A 23,425-nucleotide genomic window follows, 5' to 3' on the forward strand; every position below is an offset into this window, starting at 1 on the left:
AATTCAGGAGCCATGTTTGTGAGCTTAAGTTTTTTTTCCCTCATGACAAAAAAACAAGTAGGGGAAGAAAAAGAGAGAGAAAAAAGGTTTCAGATGCATCTTGCTCCATTTAATCTTCTCTTTTAGGAGAGGGTAAAGAAACAGGATGCCAAAACGCTCTATAAAGCTTAGACATCTGGAGCGGAAAACAGTTTAGTTCCACAACATTGGCGCTGTCAGAAATGTATTTAAGAAATACTGAAATCACGTGGCATGTTAAAGATCAAAAATAGTCACCCAACAAAAGCAGTTTTGTTTTTCCTTAAAAAAAACCTGAAAACAACCCCCCAAAAACCCAAAAAGCAAACTAACCCCCAAACATTTAGTTAAATACCATGAGGGAAAAGCCAGGAGCAACTGCTATTGGGCTGGGCATGGATCCACCACGGTTCTGCTTTGCCGACCTTTCGCCCCTGCCCCTCGCCAGACAGCCAGCAGCACACACCACGCTCAAAAGGCAAGCATCCATGACTCCAGCTGCTTCCTTCTGGTTGTGCTGCCACCACAATGTCATAACATTTCCTGACAGATTAGCAGCAAGCCCCCAAATCCTCTCCTCCATCATTCCGCTCCTTGAGTCCCAGAAATATTTCTGCCCTTCTCTCTCTGTATTTCCAAACTCCTGCCTGAATCTTCCCCAAGAACATTCTGGGTTGTTTTTATTCTGACAATTTATTAATCTCCCCTATCCTTGCTTCTTTGCATGCAGTAATTACAATCAGAGGATAGAGATACAGAAGTGGCAGCGCTAAAAACAGATGCCAGCAGGAAAGCAGGAAACAGCTAAACAGGAGGATGAATTTCTACAAGGGAGATGACAGCACGAGGAAAGGGTGGGGGAGAACACGTGGGGATGGGACCTGTGCTGACTGTGAATGCAAACCACTGTCATACCCATATTCACAGATTCTCACCCCAAGTCCAAGAGAGCAACTAAAGCACTCTGCAAGCCACTGCACCATCTACCACAGCAAATTCTGGCTTAACACTCAAGAAACCCTAGCTAACAGCAGAGAACTACCACCATCAGCACGGTGCACAAAGATGGGCAGACCAAAGCCTTTCTCACCCTCCTGAGAGGGACTTCAGATACCTTGTGGGCTTCTGCGCTAACTGGAGCTGGTGGGACCCTTCAGTGATGATCAGCCACATATGCTGAAAATGCCAGACAATAGCACTGGGTAGGCTTCTCCATCTGCAAGTTTTAAAGCACTTCAGAATGGAGGGTGGATGGTGGGGCACAGACTGACAATGTTCCTGGACCCCAACCACACACACTCAAATCCTGAGTGGAGAGCCCAAGTTATCTAACCCTTGGTAATGGTGGTATTTCTGGATTCAAGCAGACTCCAGCATCTGTCCTACTCCTCAGGCCCAGGCTGCTACCAAATACCATTTCTGCTGCTACTGCCAGACACTTTAAAACAGACGCAGAGAACACATGCTATCAGCCTGAGTGGAATTTCTGACCACACACAAGAAAAGCAGATGATCGACCTGTCATGAAATAGAATGCCAGGGCTAAATTGCTTATCCAGCACTATTTGTAAATCTAGTTGGTGAAAGGTATTAGATTATGATTTGCACATAGGAGTCTCTTATAACCACAAGTCTAGGCCCTGGATACTAGAAGGCCACTACAAACCCACTGTGAGCTGGCTATGTGAGGAATGCACTTGAACAGCAAACTGATATAGTAGGGGAGGCCTTACCATCTCATCTTGCGTTGGATCATTGTCAAAAATCTTCATAGGAGGAGGAAGAGGTGTGTGAGACTCTTCATCTGGTTCATCTTCTCCCCAACCCTTCTTGCTCTTCTGAAGAAAAGTTAAATATAATTAGAAGCAGGGACAGGTTTCTTTTACCTTTTTAGACATCTGAGCCCTACCACCAGGTTTTGAGTCTGTTAACACTAATACTGGCTCAATACTGCGTGGCGTGGAGAGAGTTGCAGGTAATGCTAAGCATCATGGAAGAGAAGCAATAAAGACGTAAGGTTTTTCTGGTTAATCCTGGTGCAGTCTAAGAGTTACAGAAATGTAGTTTGTAGGTCACCCAGGCAGCTAAGGCAGTTACAGCTGTCTGTGTGCTGATGGAAAAGTATTTCTGAATTTAAATGAGAACAGCTCAATGTACAGTTTTTAAAATGCATTCCTCTATTTGTGTTCAGCTAGTATCTTCTCCATTTTTCGCTTGTAATTCCGTATTCACTTTATCAGGAAAGAGCCATTCTGGCAAAGAACATGCCTGCAGAGAAACTGGCCACAAATACGTAGCAGATTTAACAGGAACATGGCTATTTCTCTGAGTGTTTTCTTTCAATAAGGAATTACACTGCCATGGTAGGATAAAGGTGATATGAACCTCAGCAAAAAGTGATAACAGCTGCTCAAGAATAACTTCATTTCTATCCTTGGCAGCTTTCTAATAGGCTATTAAAAAAAAAATCTAGTCAAAGGACAATAATATATGCAGACTTTTGACATGCTGTTCCCTATATACTCCATCGCTCTTCGGATGACAATGCTGTTTGCAGCACAGCCTCAATCAATGCAATTTTATATATGATTCGCTGTTCCCTCTAGACCCTAAGGGAACTGCATTTACTCAAGCGTGACTCACACACCACAGAAGAGACTATCAGAGATATGGTTTTTCCTGCAACAAACACCAACACACACCTCATCTGCGCTGTCTCCTTGAGGAGTGGTTTCATCTCCGGTCTTTGGTGAGCCAAGGTCAAAGCTCTTCCTGCCATCTCGCACCTTCTTTTGTTTCTTAATGTTGCTCTCCGTCTTCCCGCTGTTCAGCCGGCGCACAGGACTAGTCAACCATTTCTTCAGGGTGTTGGTTGAGCGTTTGGGGCCAGGAGAGCTCTGGATGGAGTTGAGGGATGGCTGAGGTTGTAAGTTGGCCACTGAATCAGACTTGCCCCCATTGTCATTGGAAGAGACTGAATATGCATCTGCAAGAAAACAACGCAGGTGAGCGATCATACCAGCACCTCCTCTAATTCCTAGTGCACATCAAGCGCTTGGCAGTCCTAAGCATGAAAATACAAGCTGCCTTGATGAAAGGTTTTGTGACCTAGGGACATTGTGTAAACTTTATTGCACCCCAGAGAGAGGAATATGCCCTGCAACAGGCATTTTTCACCATCTTACACACTCCTCTGATTTCCTACCACACTGTCAGTTCTTATGAAAGACCACAGACAGCAAAGTTATCTAGTTTTTGATGAAAGCCTGAATTTCATGCTAAGTGCTGAATTTCTCGGCTTCTTCCCACAGATTTCATTGTGAATTGCCAGGAAGAAAATAAGCACAAAACCCAGATTACTACAGGAGATCTGACAGCTACCAACACTTTGTCAGGTTCTGATTCCATAAATGTCTCAGCCATTTCCAGACCCCAATGACATTACTGTTACTTAGACTACTTATTAACATTTGAAGGTTATTTGAAGCACTTTAAAATTATCTCCTTTGCCCCTGAAAGCAATGTGTCAGAAGACTTCACACCTTCCCTAGAACTAAGAAACTGGAATGAACAATTACAAAAGATGACAAGTAGTTCAAACCAAAGGGAACTCCCAAGAAGGAGATATAAGGCAGCCTTAAAATTAAAAAATATTTCCATTATATCCAAGCAGGAGATTCTGCTGAACTGTATCCAACCACAATTATCGATACATGTGTTCAGACTAACACCTTAGAAATGGGTGCAACCTCCCTGACACCCCCCAAAATCAACAGACCACAGATGTGCCAATGTCAATAAGTCTTTGAAACCAAAGCAAACAAGTAGCTTGAAGATTTCTCAGTTGCCCTTTAGGAACAAGTGCCCTGCTTTCACCTTTCTGAAACCATGGCAAGGCAACTCCCTCCCCAGGAGCAATCAGGGACTGAGATGTTTAATCCCACACAGTTTAAGATGAGATTTTTTTTACGGAATTCAGAAATTGTCACACTCCTGTAAGATGCATCTCAGACTGTATATCAGAAAGCAGTCTGCTGATGTTATTAAACATTTTTACATGCTTATCTCTGAATCTTTTATCTGCCCCAGCAGAAAACAAAAACATAAGTTACAACACATGAAAACAGCCTGGTGCATCCAGGTATTCTCAGTTCAGCAATAAATATCGTCAGAGAAACTGGGTATTACACATGCTGAGGGAGAAGCTACTCTCCCAGAGAAACCTTACCTACACTGGTTTAGCAGCCAGTTCCTGCTACCTGCATGCTGAGCTCCTTCCCCGCTGGGCAGAGCTGCTGCTCGCTGCCAGCTATGCACCGAGCAGAGATTGCAGCCTGCCCGGCCTGACAGCTCGTAAAACGCAGACCATGAGAGTTATAATATTTTATAGTGTTTCATAACCAAAGATAGCCTCAGTCAGAAGTTAAACCAATAATTTATTACATACCTGAGGTCAAAAGTTAGGTTTTTAGAACATACAGAAATAATTGTAACAAGCTAGAGGAAGTCAAAGTTCATTTCCCAGACAGGAAGAAAATCCAAATCATCTGTCTTCTGATGATAGGAGCGAGCATGAGAGGAGCTGGGAGGACGGATCCCAGGTGGAGCTGCTGAGGTTTTTCTGACACTCCTCCGTATGGGCAAAGTAGCATTCTTATCTCAAAAAGGCCTGGGTTTAGCCAGCTCCCGGTGATGTTATTTCATGCACACAAAGTGGTGTTAAATCAGCTAGCGCAAGATAATACTTGTCAGTGGCCAGCTTATCTTCCACTCAGTAGGCTTTAGACAGTCTCCTCTCGCAGGCTCCACGTGATGCTCTGGGCATGCTCTGGGTTATTCTTGAGCAGCGCACCTTGCATCAGCAACATTCAGGGTTTCACGATGGTGATTTTGATTTTGCAGGCGCTCTCGCCCCTCCGTCCCCCAGCAGCACTGACAGCCCCGCAGGCGGCAGGGGAAGCACGAGGGCTCCCCACCAAGGGGCTGCACCAGCGCTCCCACTGCCCCTGCAGGAGGATTAACTTTGGGAATTACTGGTGCAAAGGGAGCCGGGCTGCAGTCATGGAAGGAGAAATGCTGGAAGCGATCGCTCTGCGGAGGCTGCCACTGTCAGGGATGACCTGGGGCAAGCAGCCGTATCACGGACTTGCTGCCTTTGCTGGGGACTGGGCTCCGGGGCAGGTTGAGGAGAACCGAGGACACGCTGGTCTTCCCACATCTCAGTTGATTAACGTACAGAGAGGTTTTTACAACAGCTTGGAAGTAACAGAGTCCAAGCCCCTACCTTCAGTCGATGGCACCTTGCCAGTTTAACTTTCAGTAAGGGAAAGGAGCTGATAGGAGGCTAAATGGAGCCTGGGGCAACCCCATCCACCCCAAGGATTTGTTACGGAGACATGCAATCCTACCTCAGCCCGGTGCGCTTGAGGCAGGGCCAAGCCGTTTTACGAGCGGGGCCAGGCCCTGGCCTTGCCGCCTCCCTCTCCTTTGCCCAGGCAGCACAGCCATGGCTGGGGCAGGGACAGGCACACAGCACCTCTCACGCCGTGGCACAACTCGCTCCCGGCCGTCCCAGGGAAGCGACGGTCAGTCATCGTCCCCTGTCATCCCAGGGGCAGCAGTCAGGTGGGCAGACACAGCCCAGGTCGCGAGCTGGCCCACAGCCCACCCTGCCCACTTGCAGGAATTTTGTCCAAAGTTGAACCTACAGCCAGGAAACCTCTGCAGACAGAACATCAGGCCTCCAGAGCCACAGGCCATGATGGAAGCCAACCCAACGTTTTCCAGAGGGAGGTGTCTTACACCGTGCAACGATCCCATGTAAATGAGGCTCTGAATTGTCCCGCTCAAGGTCATGCCTTTGGTGACGAAAAAGGCTCTTTACTGAGGGCTTACTAAATCTCGGTCGTGCCATGCTGTACGCAGCCCTGGCAGATATGAAGTCTCCTTCTTTCTCCTTGTCTGCTGAAGTGCCCTGGCTGACCACTGTAAGGCGTCTAGGACAGAGCCTGGGCTTCGCTTGGCCCATGCAGCCCAAGGCTGGAAACGTGGCCTTATCTTGCCTTTACATGGTAACATAGTCTCCGCTGGCTGGAGGACAGGCAGGGAGGTGGAAGAGAAAGGCTGGTATAAATCCCCCTGCTACCATGAGAGCCCCTCAAGGTGGGGTGAGTTTGCTCTACCAAGCATCCCACACATGTACAAAGCATTCCCACCTCATTGTTCCACTTCCCACCAGTGCCAAACATACACTATCCAAAAACCACACCGAGAGTCCACACACAATATTCATAGCCTCTTTTCCTTCTCTTTTTTAAAGGAACTGCAAATATGGATATATTTGTGAGCAAAGTCACACCTGCCGTTTGCCAGCCCTACTGAGAATGATTTCCTTTGCACATAAAGCAGGTCACCTCGACGTGGTTGCAGAGACAGGACTGGAGCTCAAGGAAGAGCAGAGCTCACTAGATGAGAGACAGAAGCATGCCAACACAAAAAATCTGCCAGGAAAGACTTTGGAGACAACCTCCTAAGTCGTGCTTGTGTGAGCTCCACTGCTTCCGCGGCACATACAGCTACAAACACATTAATCATGACACTTGACACTAGCCTGAGATCCAGGCACCAGGTGGATCAAGCAGAAGAGGAGGACATGTTACCATGCTCTTCTTGCAAAGCACTAGCACATATGTGCTTTGCAAACTGTATTGGTAGAGCTGTTTGGAAACAGTTTGCTCAAGAAAAGCCAGAGAGCACTTTGGAAAAGATGCAGTGGCACAATTCAGGCAGCTGCCACTGCCCACAAGGACCAGCAAAGCAGCGGCTGGCCCCCCTTCTCTTTTTTAAAGGAACTGCAAATATGGATATATTTGTGAGCAAAGTCACACCTGCCGTTTGCCAGCCCTACTGAGAATGATTTCCTTTGCACATAAAGCAGGTCACCTCGACGTGGTTGCAGAGACAGGACTGGAGCTCAAGGAAGAGCAGAGCTCACTAGATGAGAGACAGAAGCATGCCAACACAAAAAATCTGCCAGGAAAGACTTCGGAGACAACCTCCTAAGTCGTGCTTGTGTGAGCTCCACTGCTTCCGCGGCACATACAGCTACAAACACATTAATCATGACACTTGACACTAGCCTGAGATCCAGGCACCAGGTGGATCAAGCAGAAGAGGAGGACATGTTACCATGCTCTTCTTGCAAAGCACTAGCACATATGTGCTTTGCAAACTGTATTGGTAGAGCTGTTTGGAAACAGTTTGCTCAAGAAAAGCCAGAGAGCACTTTGGAAAAGATGCAGTGGCACAATTCAGGCAGCTGCCACTGCCCACAAGGACCAGCAAAGCAGCGGAGCAGGTCTGCAGGAACATCAAGGCTTGGCAGAGAGCTGCAGCGAGCAGTCATCCTGCCACCAATGTCCCGGGACACCCACATCTAAAAAAAGGTATTTGGTGAAGCGCAATGGGTGTAGGGAGGTCAGCAGACTACTGTGGCTAGATTGATTTCCTGGCCAAACCCTTCATTCAGACAGAAGAAACAATGGTTTCCAAAACACCCCTAAGCTAACCTCTAAGAAACTTCTGGCAATAGGAGTGTGACAGATACTCAGCCAGACCGAAGAGCTTTAGCATTCAGAGCTTTTGCACTGCTGGAGGCATGCACTGCTGGAGGCATGAAATATTTGTTGTTGCTCAAATGAACAGATGTCTATAAAAGCACAGTTCTTTTACTTGAAAAAAGGAAGGTTCCATTTCTGCACAACCTTGGGTGAAAGGAAAAATGAAAATCTCATAGACCTGGTTTAGAGGCACAGTTGTATTCCCATTTGAGTCAATAAGAATTACTGCTGGAACTCAAATACAAGGCATTTTATTTTTACCTCCCTGTTCCCCAGAGCATGCATGGGAGGGGAGGTCTCTCTGATCAGGCTCAGCCAGCACTGGACTCATCTGCAGGAACTCAGATCTCCAGCGGGGGAAAGGAAAGGCTTCTCAGAGCAACTCAGAAGAAAATATCAGGCTTCTCTTTTTGATCCATACTAACCACAGATCGTATATGAGAGGAAGGAAATACGCTTTCATAACCAGAAGCTAATACAGAATATAGTTATAAAGACAGGTGACCATGGCAGGACACAATCTTGCTTGAGATGAGAAGAGGCAAATCTTCTGATTTATGGATGGCTCCATTTCTCACCCCAGAAAAACAGCCTGAGAGAAAAGGATTTTTCCACAGGAGTCAAAGATGAACCAGAATGGGAACTCTGTAATCCTACTAGCATGTGCATTTGAATCAACGTAGTTTTTGCAGAAATAATTCCCCTCATGAATGAAAGCCAGTAACGACAATCTGACCGATGAGCACATAAACTAGCTCTGCTGTGCTCAACAGGGCCCATTTTCCATATTTAGTGATTCCTGTAAAATAACATTTCTGACAAAGATGGAATTGAATCAGATGTGGGTGAAAGACTAACTCGGTTTTTACTCGAGCTATTACTTCCTGAAGAATGGGAATCACTGTACCAGAAAAATCTTGGAAAGCAGGAGTCATCCAGACCCACCCTATGCACAAACAAAGCCTCTATTTTAGTATTTCACACTAAACAAACAAGAATCATCTAAACCACCAAAATGCACCCTCTTCCTGCCCTTTCCAAGAGCATCTCCTTCACCAAAACAGGCTGTGGGCTCCAGTTCACAGCTCTCAGTCCCTTGAGGCTTTATACTCTCCCTTGGGAAACGCCGCTGTGAGAGCCACCTTGGATCTGCTGGAAAGCTAAAGCTCCACTCGACAGACGCAAAGATGGCAGAATGAGGTATGCAAACTGCTTCTTTGGTCCCTTCTGTGATTTTGTATTAAATGTCCAAAACACGCTCAGTGAAACATTTTTATTGGCACAAGTCAGGGTTACAAAACTTTGTGGCTTAGGCAGATGACAGTACCGATCCCAGTTTTAGTGTTAGAGCCTATGCCTATTCTGCCTGTAAAACCTGGCATGGATTTGCAAAAATTTGGGAGGTAACAACATTTGGACAATACAAAGTCACTTTACAGCTATTCCTCAAGTGAAAACACTAGTTCATAACAATGTAAATAAGGAATCTAACAACTTCTAATGTCAACAGATAAACTGTCTCCTCAGGCACTGCCTCTGAAAAAGGCTCCAGCAAAGAACGTAGAGTGAACACGAGGAAATTTTCAGTGCCCATGTCAGACAAAGATAGAGAACAACTGGCTTGAAAAGCCCTTTAGATTAGAAGTACGTTAAACTTTCGCAATGGAATTACAAAACTCGCCCTGGAGTCCTCCACAGCTCCCCATCTGCTCCCAGCTCTGCTCAGCCGCTCTACACATGTCCAACCGCAGACCTGTCCTGTCCTTTGGCTCAAGGGAAAAATTAGATGAGACCACGTAGGACCCGGTTTCACACCACAAGGTAAAGACGCATTCAAACTATGCCACCGAAATCTAAATGCAAATTTTGCTCCAAGGTTCAAATGTTCTCCCTAACTTCATTATCTCCTGGAAATGAGCGGAATTGAAAAGGTTCAACTGAATTTTCTGTTCATGCTTTGGGAGTATCATCTGAAGCTTCAAGCTGGAAGTAACATCAAAAGGCACAAATCAATCTGGCAGGATTCTCACAATTCCATTTACATGGATGAAATTACTTCTGTCCAAACTCAAGAAGAGTGGTATGGAGCTAAATATTTTATGTAAAAGTTTCTAGTCCAATAGAGAAAGCAGCCTACACTGCTAAAAGCAGACGTACTTGACAAAGTTTCCAATCAGCATAATGCAAAAACCCAGAATTTGACTTTGTTTCACTGCCAAACATGCAAACAAGACTGACTTCCAAAAAGAGCAGAGGAAAAAAAGGACTAAAACCCAAATTAATCACACAACATTGAGAATGCACTTTCTTTATTGAATAGCTGATATTTCTCAGAAATGGGAGGCTGATCTGCAAAGTTCCCTTTAGCTACGCTGCAAAGGAGGGCATGCTCCTGGGGGATTTTGCATATGGGTTTTGCCTTTGGGAAATGGTCACCTATCTGTTGGTTTTAATATTCAACTTCCTGATCATTACTTCCAGGTAGAAACCCAAGCTGAGGAAAACAGGCACTCACCTAGCCGGGGTGGGCAAACACCGTCACTCGGGGAAGCGCATTTTTGTGGCAGGCAGCAGCTCACCTCATGCTCACGGTAGTCAAGGAGCTGTGCACGCTTCTGCCCAAGGGTGATGCAGAGCGGGAATCACACCCTGTAGGAGCCTCTCTCTTTCCATTAACTACAGAGGGAGTCCGAGGAAATTACACCCTTCGCTAAATTTAGTTATTGTGAATCCCCTTCCCACATTTGAGTACGTTTCATACCAGGCTGCTCTCGCAGCAGGAAATGATTAGCTGAAGTTAAGCATCTGACAAATCACTTTAATGAGCAATAAGTCATGGCAACCCGCCATTAGCTTCACTTGAATAGCTTTTATTTTTAGCTGGTGTTGCTCAGATGCGGCTTTCATCCAGCATGCGCTGGGAAAGCTGACATCGCGGAGTAGTCTCCAGGTCTTGGTTGTGCCAGTCAGAGTGTCAGGGCTTGAGAGCCTGGAGGTCAGAGAAAAGTCACTGCAGTTCTGGGAAAGTTTCAAAGAGTGAGATAAAACCAAAAGCCTGGAGAAACAGCACAGAGGCGCGTGGTCTCAAGAGACCTTGCAAGAGAAGTTACTGAAATCCTGAGAGCATGCTGAATGAGAGAGCGGGGTCTCCAGGGAGAGAAACAGCACAAGGGGAAGGCACAGAGAGAGAGCCTGCTGGAAAAAAAACATTACTTTGTTTCTGTCCAAGAGTGCCTAGTGAGAAGAACAGCTACAGAAGTCATCTCTATTGTATCTACTGCTTCATGAGGACCTAAAGCTATTGTCAGAGGTGACTGTAGGGAGGGCAAGGGGAAAGGAGGAAGACAAGTCCTCAGATGAATCCAGGGCAGGGTCTCATTTCCTACAGATGAACATTTAACCGTGGAGCTGCTGCACATGAAGGATGAACATGTCCTTGTGCCTCTGAAGGACCCTCAGGAAAGCATGCAACTCAGCCCCATGGCACCAAGCACTTGAACAGCAGTCGAAGGATCTGCAGTCCTCCTCTATGGGTGTCCCACTCAGAAACATATTTCAATATAACAGCTTCCAACTGTGATGGGTATCTAGGACTTCTCCGGTGGAAGGTTTGAACTTTTTTCTCTCCGTTTGTCAGCCTGACAAATTCATCCTGCTTCAGAGGCTCATCTGACCCCTCACATAAGCTGCTGCGAGTTCATGACAGGAACAGTAAGACAACTAACATCCACAGAGTGAATCCACCAACCCATTGGTAAGTAAGATACTCCTAGCCAGCCCCTATCCCAAAATACTATGAGATAGGTGCATTACTGGTCTGCCTTCAGTACCTTCAAGGGAAGCTCATGTATGTTCCCAACAAAGCAACAACTTTTTAGAATAGGTTTTTACTGAATAAAAGTGTGTACAAAAGCTCAGAAAAAGAGCAGTTGCTCCACACGGCAGAGCTTGAGGCCAGATGCAGTATTTCTACACACTCGATTTCATTCACCCATTCTCTTGCGTCGGGTTTGTGCCCAGCACACGTCCCAGACCAGCCCAGAGCACAGCGAGAGCAAGTCCAACACATCTGCTGGGAGCGTACATCGGAGCAGCCTTCCCGTAATGCCTCACAGCTGAGAGAAGGGATTTCTGAAGTCAAGAGGCAGGCATTTTGCTTTAGCAAAGAAAGGAAATAAAAAGTCAAGACTAACAAGATCCAGAAAGGGCATGCTTTTTTTTTTTTTTTGAACAAATCAACATTTATTTCAATTTGGTCAAACAACTCGTTGAAGCACTTCTCTAAGTTCTACTTTACATTTTGTATTTACACTGTTCTCGTTCTATGACAAAAATAAAGTAATCCCCGACCCTGAAGTTTCCAGAATAAGTGTCGCTAGCAGCAAAATGAACAAAGCCCCAAACACAAAGCAAAAATTGCCCTTGATATATTTTGATAGGAGACTTATGCATGTTCTGTAAAAAAGTTTTAACCCTGAACCTTTATGGAAACCTATATGGGATGATGAGGGGGAAAATGTCATGTTTGAAGCTGAACAAGAGCAGCAGCATTTGCTGGCCTTTGCAAGTACACTGTTACTTTTAGCATAAAGAACTGTGAAATGCTTAGACACCCACATAGAAGCAGACTTCTTAACTTTGATCTAAGCAGTTTTCCTCTGCTGGGAGCATAAGGGTACCAGAGTTGGTGAATACCATCTTTCATCCTGGTGGTGGGCACCAAACCAAAATTTATTAGCCATGGTTTCCAAGCAGCTGTTAGTACAACACAAGCCTTATTCTTTTGCGAAGTGTCAAGGGTCAGCTTCATTCAGCAGCTCCCAAATTGAGCTGCTGTAAGAATTTTGAAGTAATTTCTCAATTAAGAGACATCATTACTAAGGTCAACTCTGCCTTCCACTTGAAGCCAGCAACCTCTATGACAAGGTGGTCCGCTCTGCTGAATGGGGGGAGAGGAGGGAGGTAGACGACATTTGAATATCATATTTATGTCTCCCTATCTCAAAGGAAACTGGCTATGTACCCAAACAATTCCTCGTGGAAACAACAGAAGAATATCGGTGACAAAATAAATTGGAATTGGAAAAAAAAAAGCAAGAACAGAACCCAAAGCTTTTTGGGATAGGAAGAAAAACTGCATGTTGATAAAGAAGGGATTGGTCATTAAACTTTCCAGGCACACACAGGGCTCAGAAAGCACAGAAAACAAGCAGAACAAACAAACACAACTGTGTGCATCTTAGCGTCAGCTTCTTTTGCCAAATGCAGTAGCTTCCAACATTCAGCAGCTGTCTCTTGCTTTCTAGTGCTGTGCAGTTCTCTTTGGTACTTGGAGGCTGTCAGGAGCTCCGGGCAAAGAGAAAGTCTTTGTCCATTTACCAACCAATTCCAAAGGCGCTGATCTTGAATAACTTTACTAAGCAAGAGTGACACAGATGTCTAGGAAAGGGGGCTTTTCTCTTAGTAAAGTTGTGGTAGGTGCAGTGGAAACCCAAGGCAATCTACATGCTTGTCAAATTGTGCCTAGGTAAGAAGAGAGTCCTCCATGAATGTCTCTCATTTGTTCACTCTTAAATTATTCAGGCTCTGACAGCCCCTGAAAAGAAAAGAACGGAATAAGAATAAGTTGCAAGTGGTGCAGGGCAAGAGCGGACACCACGTAACCACCAAGAACAACGAGGTTGGGGTGTTTGACGACAGACACACTGCAGCCGGAGCCTCCAGGGCTGGTGCCCAAAGCAGCTTCCTCCATACCCTTGTCCTCTAGAAATACTAGCGGAAAATACAAGCTCACAGCAAAGGTACTGGCTGGGATGAATTAAAAGAAGTAATGAATGAAGTAAATGCAAACAGCGGTTTGGAAATAAAACACACAGATAAGAACTGCTGGTGCTTGTGATGCTTTGTTCTTTGAACACAGCACAGGGAAATGGCTAAGCAGCTTGGAGACTTTTAACTGCACACTCAAGACTATCAGCTAGACTTGCAGAAAGCTCTAATTCACTCAGCTTAAGTAGGAAAATCAGAACATCACTTGCTGTCCCATATAACAGGCTCACGCAATCTACGTCTTGGTTTTTCGTTTGACAGCTCTCCAGGGCAGGGAGCAGATCTGTGAGGAGCCTTCCTTGTGGTGCCGGTCAACAAGTTTACCAAATTTCAGGTGACGAAATCACTGCTACACTCTATCTGCGTCAGCAAGAAAGGATGGGAACTTGAAGTCTCAGAGAGCATCTGCTGCATGGGAACAGGAGAGCACTCTGCAGCACCCTGTTGAGGTCTCAGCCCTCTGAAGCTGCACAAATGCCTTGACCCAGCCATCAGCCTTCCCAATAAAGGCTAGTCCTGAGCAACTTACTGATTTTGACTTCTGGAGGGCCACATGGAGCCTCCCACGGCTTTTACAGTGCCTACACCATTGCTCCTTATCAGCAGTCTCCTCGCAGAAAAAATTCTACGTCCAGCTTAGCAGAGATGTGGAGAGGTGCACTGCATAAACTGCATTGCTTCATTCCCAGCTGCATCATTGTGTCTAATCACAAATAGCTGTAAAAATGCTCTATCAAGCAACGTCTAATCAACGATTATCATTACAAAAGCCATCTTCACTACTGCTGAGTAGTTGGTTACTTTTGACCCCTTCTTTCAAAGTATTTAGGAAAAAGAAACACTTATTTGAACACAACAGCAAGGGTTGGACTGCTCTAGCAGCAGAGGCTTTGTGATTCTGGAAAGACTTTGATGAATATGGGTGATCTCTTACTGCAGTGTTCCATGTCTGAACACAGACAGCACCTGCCTGATAGTTTAGTATCTCCAGGACAAGCGGCTGCAGTGAATATTCAGCCAGCATTAGCCTTTAGAGGTTTGTCTAGAGCTTGCCTTTCTTGAGGCTTTGCTTAGACACACTGCCAGATCAAATTTTACGGCAGCACAGCTCTGAGCAGCTACAGCCCTCCCTGAGCTGAACATCCCAATGTTCAAGTCTCAGTAATTTCTCTGATACTAAGACAAAGTCAACTGAGATGCTGCTGTCTGCCCAGCACCCATGCCCTGGCAGGGGCTGTGCTCTGCTATTGCGGAGCTGAAGTTACTACTGTAACGTTCAAAGTGTTTGCCGCCTCCTTGCCTAAAGCTATGGTTTTCTTTCTGCTGCCCTAAGAAAGGATCCCTGTTGATTGATACTTATTCCATTTCCTAAAGAAATCTATTCAGCCTCCACATGCTTCAGCTGAGAGTGGTGTTTGAATGTCGTGTTGATCCTCAGGGTTCAAACTACAGAAGGCACAGAGAATACCAGACTTGAGGCACTTCAATGGTATTAGCTGTGAATCATCTTTTTACATTGTACCACTCAGATACATTTGGATCTAAAATACATTTGCATTTCTAATTAAAACAGATTACCATTAGTAACTAAAGAATGTCTTAAATCAGAATCCTTAGGCCATAAAAGCTAATTGCATGATGCTAAAACTGGATTTCAAAAACATACATATTATACCCCCTGCAGGATTAATTAGGCAACATCTCTTCAAAAGAGTTCTCAAAAGTGTATTTATTCAGCATGTGGTTAAATTATACTGGGTTGTGCAACACTTTTCGTAGCCTGCCTTGGCTCACGCTTCTGTGGCAGCAGACAGCTGGGGCCTTGTTCATCAGGGGTGCTCAACATGGGCAAATCTCATTCGGGACCGCAGCGAACCCCAGCCGATGAGAAGGAACACGCGTGCTGGTTTGTGCTCTCTGCCTCACCCCCACCTAGATGCTGCCTTCACCCCAATGCAATCCTGCTGCTCCCCGCTGCGCAGCGGGGTTTGCTTCAGCCGGAGTTAACCAGTGCTGCTGAACAAGATGATCTCGGATACATGTATGGTGTGCTTCCTTGGGCACGCAGGCCTATAAAAAGTCTGAAAATCAACTGGTAGATATAAATCTGGAAGCTGTAACTGCTGATTATTTGATGCTCATCTGTCACCAACTTCCTATGTGACCTGAAGAAAGTTTCAGAGCACTCACTGAACTGTAATGTGTTTTCAGATAGGTTAGGACTGTACTGCATGTCTTGGGGATGTAAGGAACCTCTGTTTGCTAAAGCCGCTCATACATTATGAAGGGAGGAGGGGAAAAAAAAAAAAAAAAAATCAACACAGCATAACAGGGCACATCCTTGGCTGCTATACTCTGCATCTGTAATTGTCAGCAAGCCTAAACTGCATGAAAAAGTGTCCTCAGTGGATTTGGCTGTAGCTGGGGATGTGCCACTCCCAGCTCTCCTCGCGTGCTCAGAGCTGCTGACTCCATGTGAAATCTGAACATGGAAAAATGCACAGAAAACATAACTGTGGAGACACCTCCAGGGTCACTAAATCCAGTCCCTTCTTACTGCAGGTAAGAGTTCATCTCTTCCCTAAATGTTTACTTCAGTGCTGTCTTGTGCTAGCGAACAGGGAATCTTTGCTCAAAACTGAAACACAGACTTTGCTTGTGCTTTCCTGTACACAGTGACATTAAATTTCCACATTTAATTTACAACCTTCCAACAGAAAAGATAAAAATCTCCACCAGAAGCCACCTTACTGGTTCCTCAGGATCACATTTGCTAATGGGTTCCCAGCAGGTCTGGCTCCCCAGCTTCACTTCTTTGTGCAATTTTACAGCCTAGAAGATAATTTTGAAGGGGTCCAAGAATTCAAAGTTGTTCAGCTGCACCAGGACTAACAGTGGCTGTTACACACAGAACAACCAAGTGCACTAGGGTGCAATAAGGGCTACAGAATAGCAATTTCTAACTCATGTGGCAACACACAAAACGGGGGATGTATTTTTTCCATTTTCCAAAAGTACTGAGTAACCACAGTTCCCGTACAGTAGAGGAGCACCTGTAAGCACTGGGAAGTGCTGGGAGGTAAGGGAATAAGAAACCCAGCAGAGCTATACTGGGCTTTCTGCAACGTGATGTTACGCGTGCTACATTAGAGAAAAGCAAATGACAAATGCGTAAACTGAAGCGTATGTAATGGCTTTCTCCCCATCAAAGAGAAGAAACCCCCATGGCTGTTCTATTAACTGCTGTAATTCAGTTTGCAGGTTCTATTTCTCATCTCATTAGGACTTCATTGGTAAAATTTTCATATTTTGTCCTAATTATCTGAAAGGAGCCCAGGTGACGTGAGTGATTCCCATTTTCTCGGCCTGCCGGGGAGAGGATTGCAAGGCTTGCCCAGGACAGAGGCTGACGGATTGAGAGGCACATCAAACTCGACAGGAGAGCCGATGGGATGCCCGATGGGATGCACTAAGTAGCTTCAATCCAAGGAACGGTTTGTGTTTCAGCATAATCAGCCACATCAAACATTATGAACTAAAAGCAAACAGGTTAATTTTTGGTTTGTGGTTTTCGAACAGGAAAGAACATTAGCCAAGGGAGACGTTTTTGAGCACATCTCATTAGGTATTTCCTAATAATTCTTTACACTGCTGAAGTCCTACTTATGATCTACACATCTTTTTTAAGAAAACAGGCAGATGTGCTTCTGTAGTTATTTTAAGAAGTATCTTTACATGACATTGAATTGCATGATGTGATATTAGCAATTGAACTGTTCTGCAATAGCAACCGATATGCAGTGGCTGAATTGGCAGAGAACTGGATTTCCTCACTGAAATGAAAACCACATCTGTAGATCCCTGCTGTAATCGCTAACTGCCCAACCAATTCTTCTCTTTTGGAAAGAAATTGCAACTTTTGCCAAAGATACAAATGTTTTCATAAAGCCTGTTAACGGACAAGAATTACACTGAAATGTAACAGTGTTCTGGTGTGTTTGAGAAGTATCTTTATGCTATTTTAGACTGAAACATTTTGAGGTTTGGGGTTTTTTTAGCTTTAAAATGATAGATTGGTTTTCCTACTACAGAAACAAGTTTTAACAAGGTGTATGCCGAAACACAACGGTTTGGAAAAAAACCCAAATCCCTCAGGGGTCATGGGAAATAACTGCCCTTTTTGTTTCACTTAGAAATGGATAGATTATATTTCAGCATCTGTGCATTGAATTCCTAAACAATACATCTATCTGACACTTATTTTATAGGAAAGCAGCATGTTTAGTTACCCCATGTTCTTTGCAGTGAACAGGGAGACCCAAGCTATATTTTTCACAATTATCTGTTTTCTTTCCCTTAGAATAAAGTCTCCCTTCTTCAGGCTTTTGACAAGATGAATAAAGCCTTGTGAATTCTTACATGCTTCTTGGAGCGAATGGGAAGTTTAGGAGCTTTTCCTGCATAAAAGCAAACCCCACATTTCTTGAAAGCTGGATGAATTTATGGAAGTTGAAAACAATGCGGCAATCTGAATAATAAGGATCCCCGCCACGCATTCACACTCCCCCTCCCTCGACTAGTAACTGAAAGCTGATCTTTATAGAAGCTCTTGCTATCTGTGTTACACACATGAATTAAGATCTGAAAGTTCATTTTCTGTACAACTTTTGTCACATTCTTTATATCACCACATCTCAAAAGATAAGGCTGCAAGATCAGTCGCAAAAGGGAGGCACAAAGCCGGAGGATGCGGGGTGGCTTGTGTTGGGAGAGTTAGAGTTGCCTGGCAGTTTGTGTAAGTTTCGAAAAAGAAAAAAAAAATAATGCCAGTATTACTTGGAACTTGGGAATGAGAGAAAGTTGCTAAAGCATTCCGAACACTGGCACTGATGGAATAAACATCAAATTTACAGAAAGTGGCTAGTGGAAGAGGAGAACGGTGAGCAGAGCCACATGCAGCAACCAGCACTTTGAAAAACCTCAAAGCTCCTCTGCTCTTGGACAATGTGTATTTTGCAGTAACAGACCCACTGAAAACTTGACCTGCTCTATCTATCAGCAAGGTTTCTACCCCTAAAAAACTCTGCTGCAAACAGGTAAGATTTAACGACACTTAAAACTAAATAATCCTAAAAAGAGCTCACTGTTTCCCCAGCCTTCAGAGGTTGCTTATCAGCCTCAACGTCTCATTGCCACGATCAAGGGAGGACATGCCCACACACACAAATAGCAACAGGCTCAGACCAGTTATTTGTTATTTACCCCAAAAGACTGGCATGGGGACTGGCAGGCATGCTTTTGGGACACACTTAACTCCAAACTGTCAGGAGGGTGTAGAGCAGGTGTGGGAAAGCACATTTCCATACTAATAAAGCAAGGGGTTTTCTTGCTAACAGTATTCACCTTGTCATGTTAATCCTGCTTGCTCAACTGAGCAGCATTTTCATCAACCCTTTTGTCCCTTCCAATAACTATCTGCCATGACCTACTCCAACTCCTGACTCAGCCTGCAGAGGTGGGAAAACGCAGGGCTTGGAAGAGCTGTTCCTGTCATGGGCTTACCAGTTTTCTCTTAATAGAACTGGAAGAAAATAACAACTCTCCCAAACCTCACCACAGCCATTTGCTTGTGAACCTGCCAGGAGAAAGAGCTGAGCACAACTCTGGCATAAGAGAGAGACAGCCCACAGAAGACCGGAACACTTGATCCTCTTGACTTTACTGAGATGCAACTAATGAGCAACAGATGGACTTTACCCAAGGAGTACATTTGGGGAAGGTAACAGTTTCCTCATATTTCTCATTCAGGAAGGACCAGGAAACTAAACAAGCTTTGGTTGACACCCTTAATTTTACTATTGTTTTCTCCTCTGCCTCAATTTTGACGGAACTGCTTTGGCCATGCATTCCATTACGCTTTACACAGTGTAACCATGGCTCAGCCTGAAACACTAAATAAAATATGTTCAAATTAGGAAACGTTATGGGCTTGAATATGTTGCTGCAGATCACTCTCTTGCTACCACTCAGCACAAAGGTACCAGTTTCCTTAGCAAAGCTCTGCAGCTCGCTGTAACACAGTGTCAGCACTTTCTATAAAAAGCACCATCAGATTTCACTTTTTACCTAATGAAGAAATAACTTCTATTAGCATGCTGTTGACAGCCCTTGTAATGATGCTGGTTTGCCCAACTTCCAGTTAAGGCTCTGTTTCTGACCAGCTAGCGAAGACGTACAAGGTGGCTGGCTGAACTCCCTTCACTGCACATTCGTCACCATCACTCTGTCAAGAGGAGCTTACTTTGTTAATCTTAAAGCAAGGAACTTCACCAGACTGAGCCAGTAACAAATCAAAGACTCAGGGAAGGATAGCAAGAAGGGGAAAAGGAAGGAAGGAAAGAAAAAGAAGACAGTAAAACAAAAAAACGCAGAAGGAAGAGCAAAACCGTAGGAGACAGGAGAGAGAAGCCGGAGGGACAGGAAATTTAAATTAGAGCTTTACCAGGAGCTTAGTACAGACACAAACCCACTCAATCTTTCATTTTTAACACACTGAGGTTAAAGGTTTGACATTCAGGTTACGTTTCTTTTGTTCTGAAATGGAAAGTTTGGATATGACCGTCAGCCTGCTCAGAAGAGCAACTGTTCAAGCAGGTAGAGGGACGTGTTCTTTATTGAAGTCAATACGACTCATCCGTTTAAATCCATCTTCCCTGTTTCTGGCTACGCTCAAGTAAAAAGTGTTTTATATTCTCACCTGAAGCCACTCTGCAGCCACATAATATTACCTAGAACAGGGTGTAAGGTTAAGTTAAGTTTTGCTGACAATAGATTACTTTTAACCACAGGCCCTTTTCTTTGGGCTGTACCTGATGCACTCATAGCTAGTTTCTCAAGTCCAGCAGATGGGAACATCTCTCTCCTTGTGCTTGAGGAAAAGCATTTCCTACAACTTGTTAGGGCTTTCCACCATCCTGGCGCACCTTAGGGCAATGAGACCCCAGTGTGCTCCAGGTAGGGCTAGAACTGAATGAGCTGAACTACTGCAAAGAAATGTCCTCTAAATAAAGACTTGGGTATAACACAGCACACAGAATTCAACTTCTAGGTTAAATCTGAGTCACTGCCTAGGTCTTTACAGCCCCCAGTGCATCAGAGCCTGGAGTTGAGTCTCCACCTGACCCAAGCCCCGTGCACCCGCTGCTGAGCTTCAGAGCTCTGCGCTGCAGGTAGTTCAGAGGAATGGCACTCACCCGCTGGACTTTGCTCTGTGTTGAAAGGCAACAAAGTTTTGACCTTGTCGCATTCAAGGCATGCAGCTGACTGTTTGCTTTAGAAAAGACATTTGAGGCAGGAATCCCTCCAAACTCTACCTTTCCCTCCTGACGACCCTTGCAAAGGAGCCTCTAATCTGGACCACATAGATAAGTGAGGAGAGGGACTCCATGTTAAAGCAAATAAGGTATATTCAAATGCAAATCCTGGACTGATTTCTAAAGAGAGTTCAGCGACTTTCTAGTTATCAGCAGACCATGAGAATTTGAACCCTCTAATCAGTCTGCTTTCAGGCCAAGTTTTGCAGCACTAAGAAGCATCCCATTACGCTAGGTCACTTTGCATTTGTGCATTTAGGAGCTTCAGCAAAAAGCCTTGCTTGCCCACTCTTGGCTGATTAAGGCTGTTGGCCTAAAGGCTGTGCAAGTCTACTGCTCTTAACTACCCCTTTTTATGGCTGAAAGCAAGTGACAGACTTGCTCTGAGGCACTCCTATATTAGGATTCATATCTCTCCATATTTCAGAACAGACAAGTAGTCCTTATTTAGTTCATGCAGGGGACTATCAGGGTCAGAGCAGAACTGGTACTAAGCGTCAGTTGCTTTCTCTGGATGGATCCCAGTGGCTTTGTACACAGGCAAAGCTGACAAGATCAGAAACTCAGCAAGAGAAACAAGCGAAAAAGCAGAATCAAGGTCTCTGCTGCAATAGACAGGATAAGATTGATGCAAAAGAGTAGTTCAAGTTATCTGTCAAAATCCTTCCGAGAAATACCCACTTACACAAAATTTACATATTTCATGATACACCGGGGACCTAGGCTTTGGGTTTTTTCAACTCTGCATTATTGCTGCTATTTAGGAGATGAAGCATCCACATCACTCCCAAGCTCCACAGCGCAAAAAGCACTGGCGCAGCTTGTACCGACACCACCTCTGTTTGGGCATACACTACACGCTCATCTTCTCAGTTTCTCTTGCCGGACGGTTCTTATTGGCACAACAAAACCTACTCGGTTGTTGCAAAAGATCAAGATACATCAGGCATCTGTCACCAGGAACAAGGGGAGCTGCATTTCCAAAGGCAAAGGCAAGGTCATTTACAGGGCAGCAGTGAGAACAGCTCCAAGGTGCTTCACATCCATCTTAAATACAAACTCCAGTCACCTGCTTGCACCGCAAGTCTGAGATCGGTGAGAAGCCCTGGGACCAACAGCCCCCAGCCGCAATGATGATGACTGACAATGCAGAATACATGAAGTTAGAGCTTCAGAGGTCTGCTTGCCACATTAAAGCATTTCCAAGCTTAATGGCAGAAGCTGCCAACCCATCAGCACACTGGTGCTGTAGTCTGGGGCACCCAAACCCCTCATCAAATGTCAGGTTTTGTTCCCGCTTATATTCAGGGAGTATTTCCATCATCTGACTACCTCTGGTTTTCTTTAATAAATACAGCATAACAGATAGCCTTTTACAATTTTTTGCCCAAAGTTCACTACCAAGGACAAGAGAAAAGTAAAGTAATCAGTACCACAAAACACCTTTTGTTACTAAGCCAGTAAACTAGAACTGCAAACACAGTTAACATTTCAAAAGGAGAGAGAAGAGCCAGCTGTTTCCTCTTCCCCCTTCTAGAGACGTCTGCAGGCAGGACAGGCAGCAAGGAGATTTTTAATGTTAGAATCAACATTTTAAAGACAAGAGCCATGTCAGAGAGCTTGAACACTGCTCCAATCTGCTGTACGGGCCCACACGCTAAAGCACAGGCTGTGGGAGACTTGGCTTTGGCAGTAATTCAGTACCACAACCTTTCTGTTAACAGCCCTACCCCTACAACCAGGTTATGGGTTTCATCTTAAAGGCTGCAAAATAGTGGGGTTTTGTGCATTGACCTCAAGAGTCATTTCTTTGGTATGAAGTAGCCTGTTCTCCCCAGGCTGAAAAAGATCAACGTCTTATGAAATCGTGGCAAACTCCATCACCAACTAGTTTGCTGCTGTCATCACATAAGCATGACTCTAGGTCAATAATTGGGGCAACTGGGCTCCTGCACGGCAAACCCGTGCCTCCAGAAATTAGGCAGCTCACCTGTCCTCAAAGTTATCTTTATCTGGGGATGTACAAAAGGGTTCTACAATTACCAAAAAACTGCATTTAAAAGCTGTAGTTTTAAAAAATAAAGGACCTGAAACAAAAGAGAAGGCAAGTTTTGTTTGGGGCATTTTTGCTTGGCCATTCAGAGAGCAGGAAACACTGAAATACCACAAACACATCTTCAAAAAACTCACATTATCCAGAACAAGTTCAAGAGCCCTAACATAGAATAAAGGCTGCAGGCTGGGAAATCAATGCATCTGAGCTGCACCACTCCTTACAAGAGCCAGATTTTTTATTTTATTTTTACAAGGCGCTCTAGCTGCCGTGGCTTTCCCACATCTCGCTCAGCCAGCTTCCCCAGACCTTCCCACATCACCATTCAGAGATTTGTGAACTGTGAGAAACAGATGTTCTCAAAGCATTTTGCTCCTATCCAAGCTAGAAAGACTAGAAAGGGAGGAAAAAAAAAAAAGAAATCTCATTTAAGCAAATATTTCTCCCCGCCCTATTGACCTACAGTCCCAGGGTGTTTCCTACCAGCAACGATAAAATGCATCCCGTCAGCGTTAGCCCTCTTCCCACCGCCC

At 44.8% G+C, this 23,425-nt stretch overlaps 1 protein-coding gene across 1 annotated transcript in view; it reads right to left on the bottom strand.

The window, feature by feature from the left end:
* Nucleotides 1-23,425, bottom strand: part of KALRN (kalirin RhoGEF kinase) — a 363,097-nt gene that overhangs the window by 55,543 nt on the left and 284,129 nt on the right. Inside the window, exons 36-37 of the mRNA XM_035896306.1 lie at nucleotides 2,721-3,004; nucleotides 1,752-1,856 (exon numbers count right to left, since the gene is read on the bottom strand). Of these exons, the coding sequence (XP_035752199.1) occupies nucleotides 1,752-1,856; nucleotides 2,721-3,004 (389 nt within the window). The remainder of the gene's footprint in view (nucleotides 1-1,751; nucleotides 1,857-2,720; nucleotides 3,005-23,425) is intronic.

Source organism: Egretta garzetta, unplaced genomic scaffold (assembly GCF_000687185.1).
Source record: "Egretta garzetta isolate BGI_Z169 unplaced genomic scaffold, ASM68718v1 scaffold326, whole genome shotgun sequence".
Lineage (NCBI taxonomy): Eukaryota > Metazoa > Chordata > Aves > Pelecaniformes > Ardeidae > Egretta > Egretta garzetta.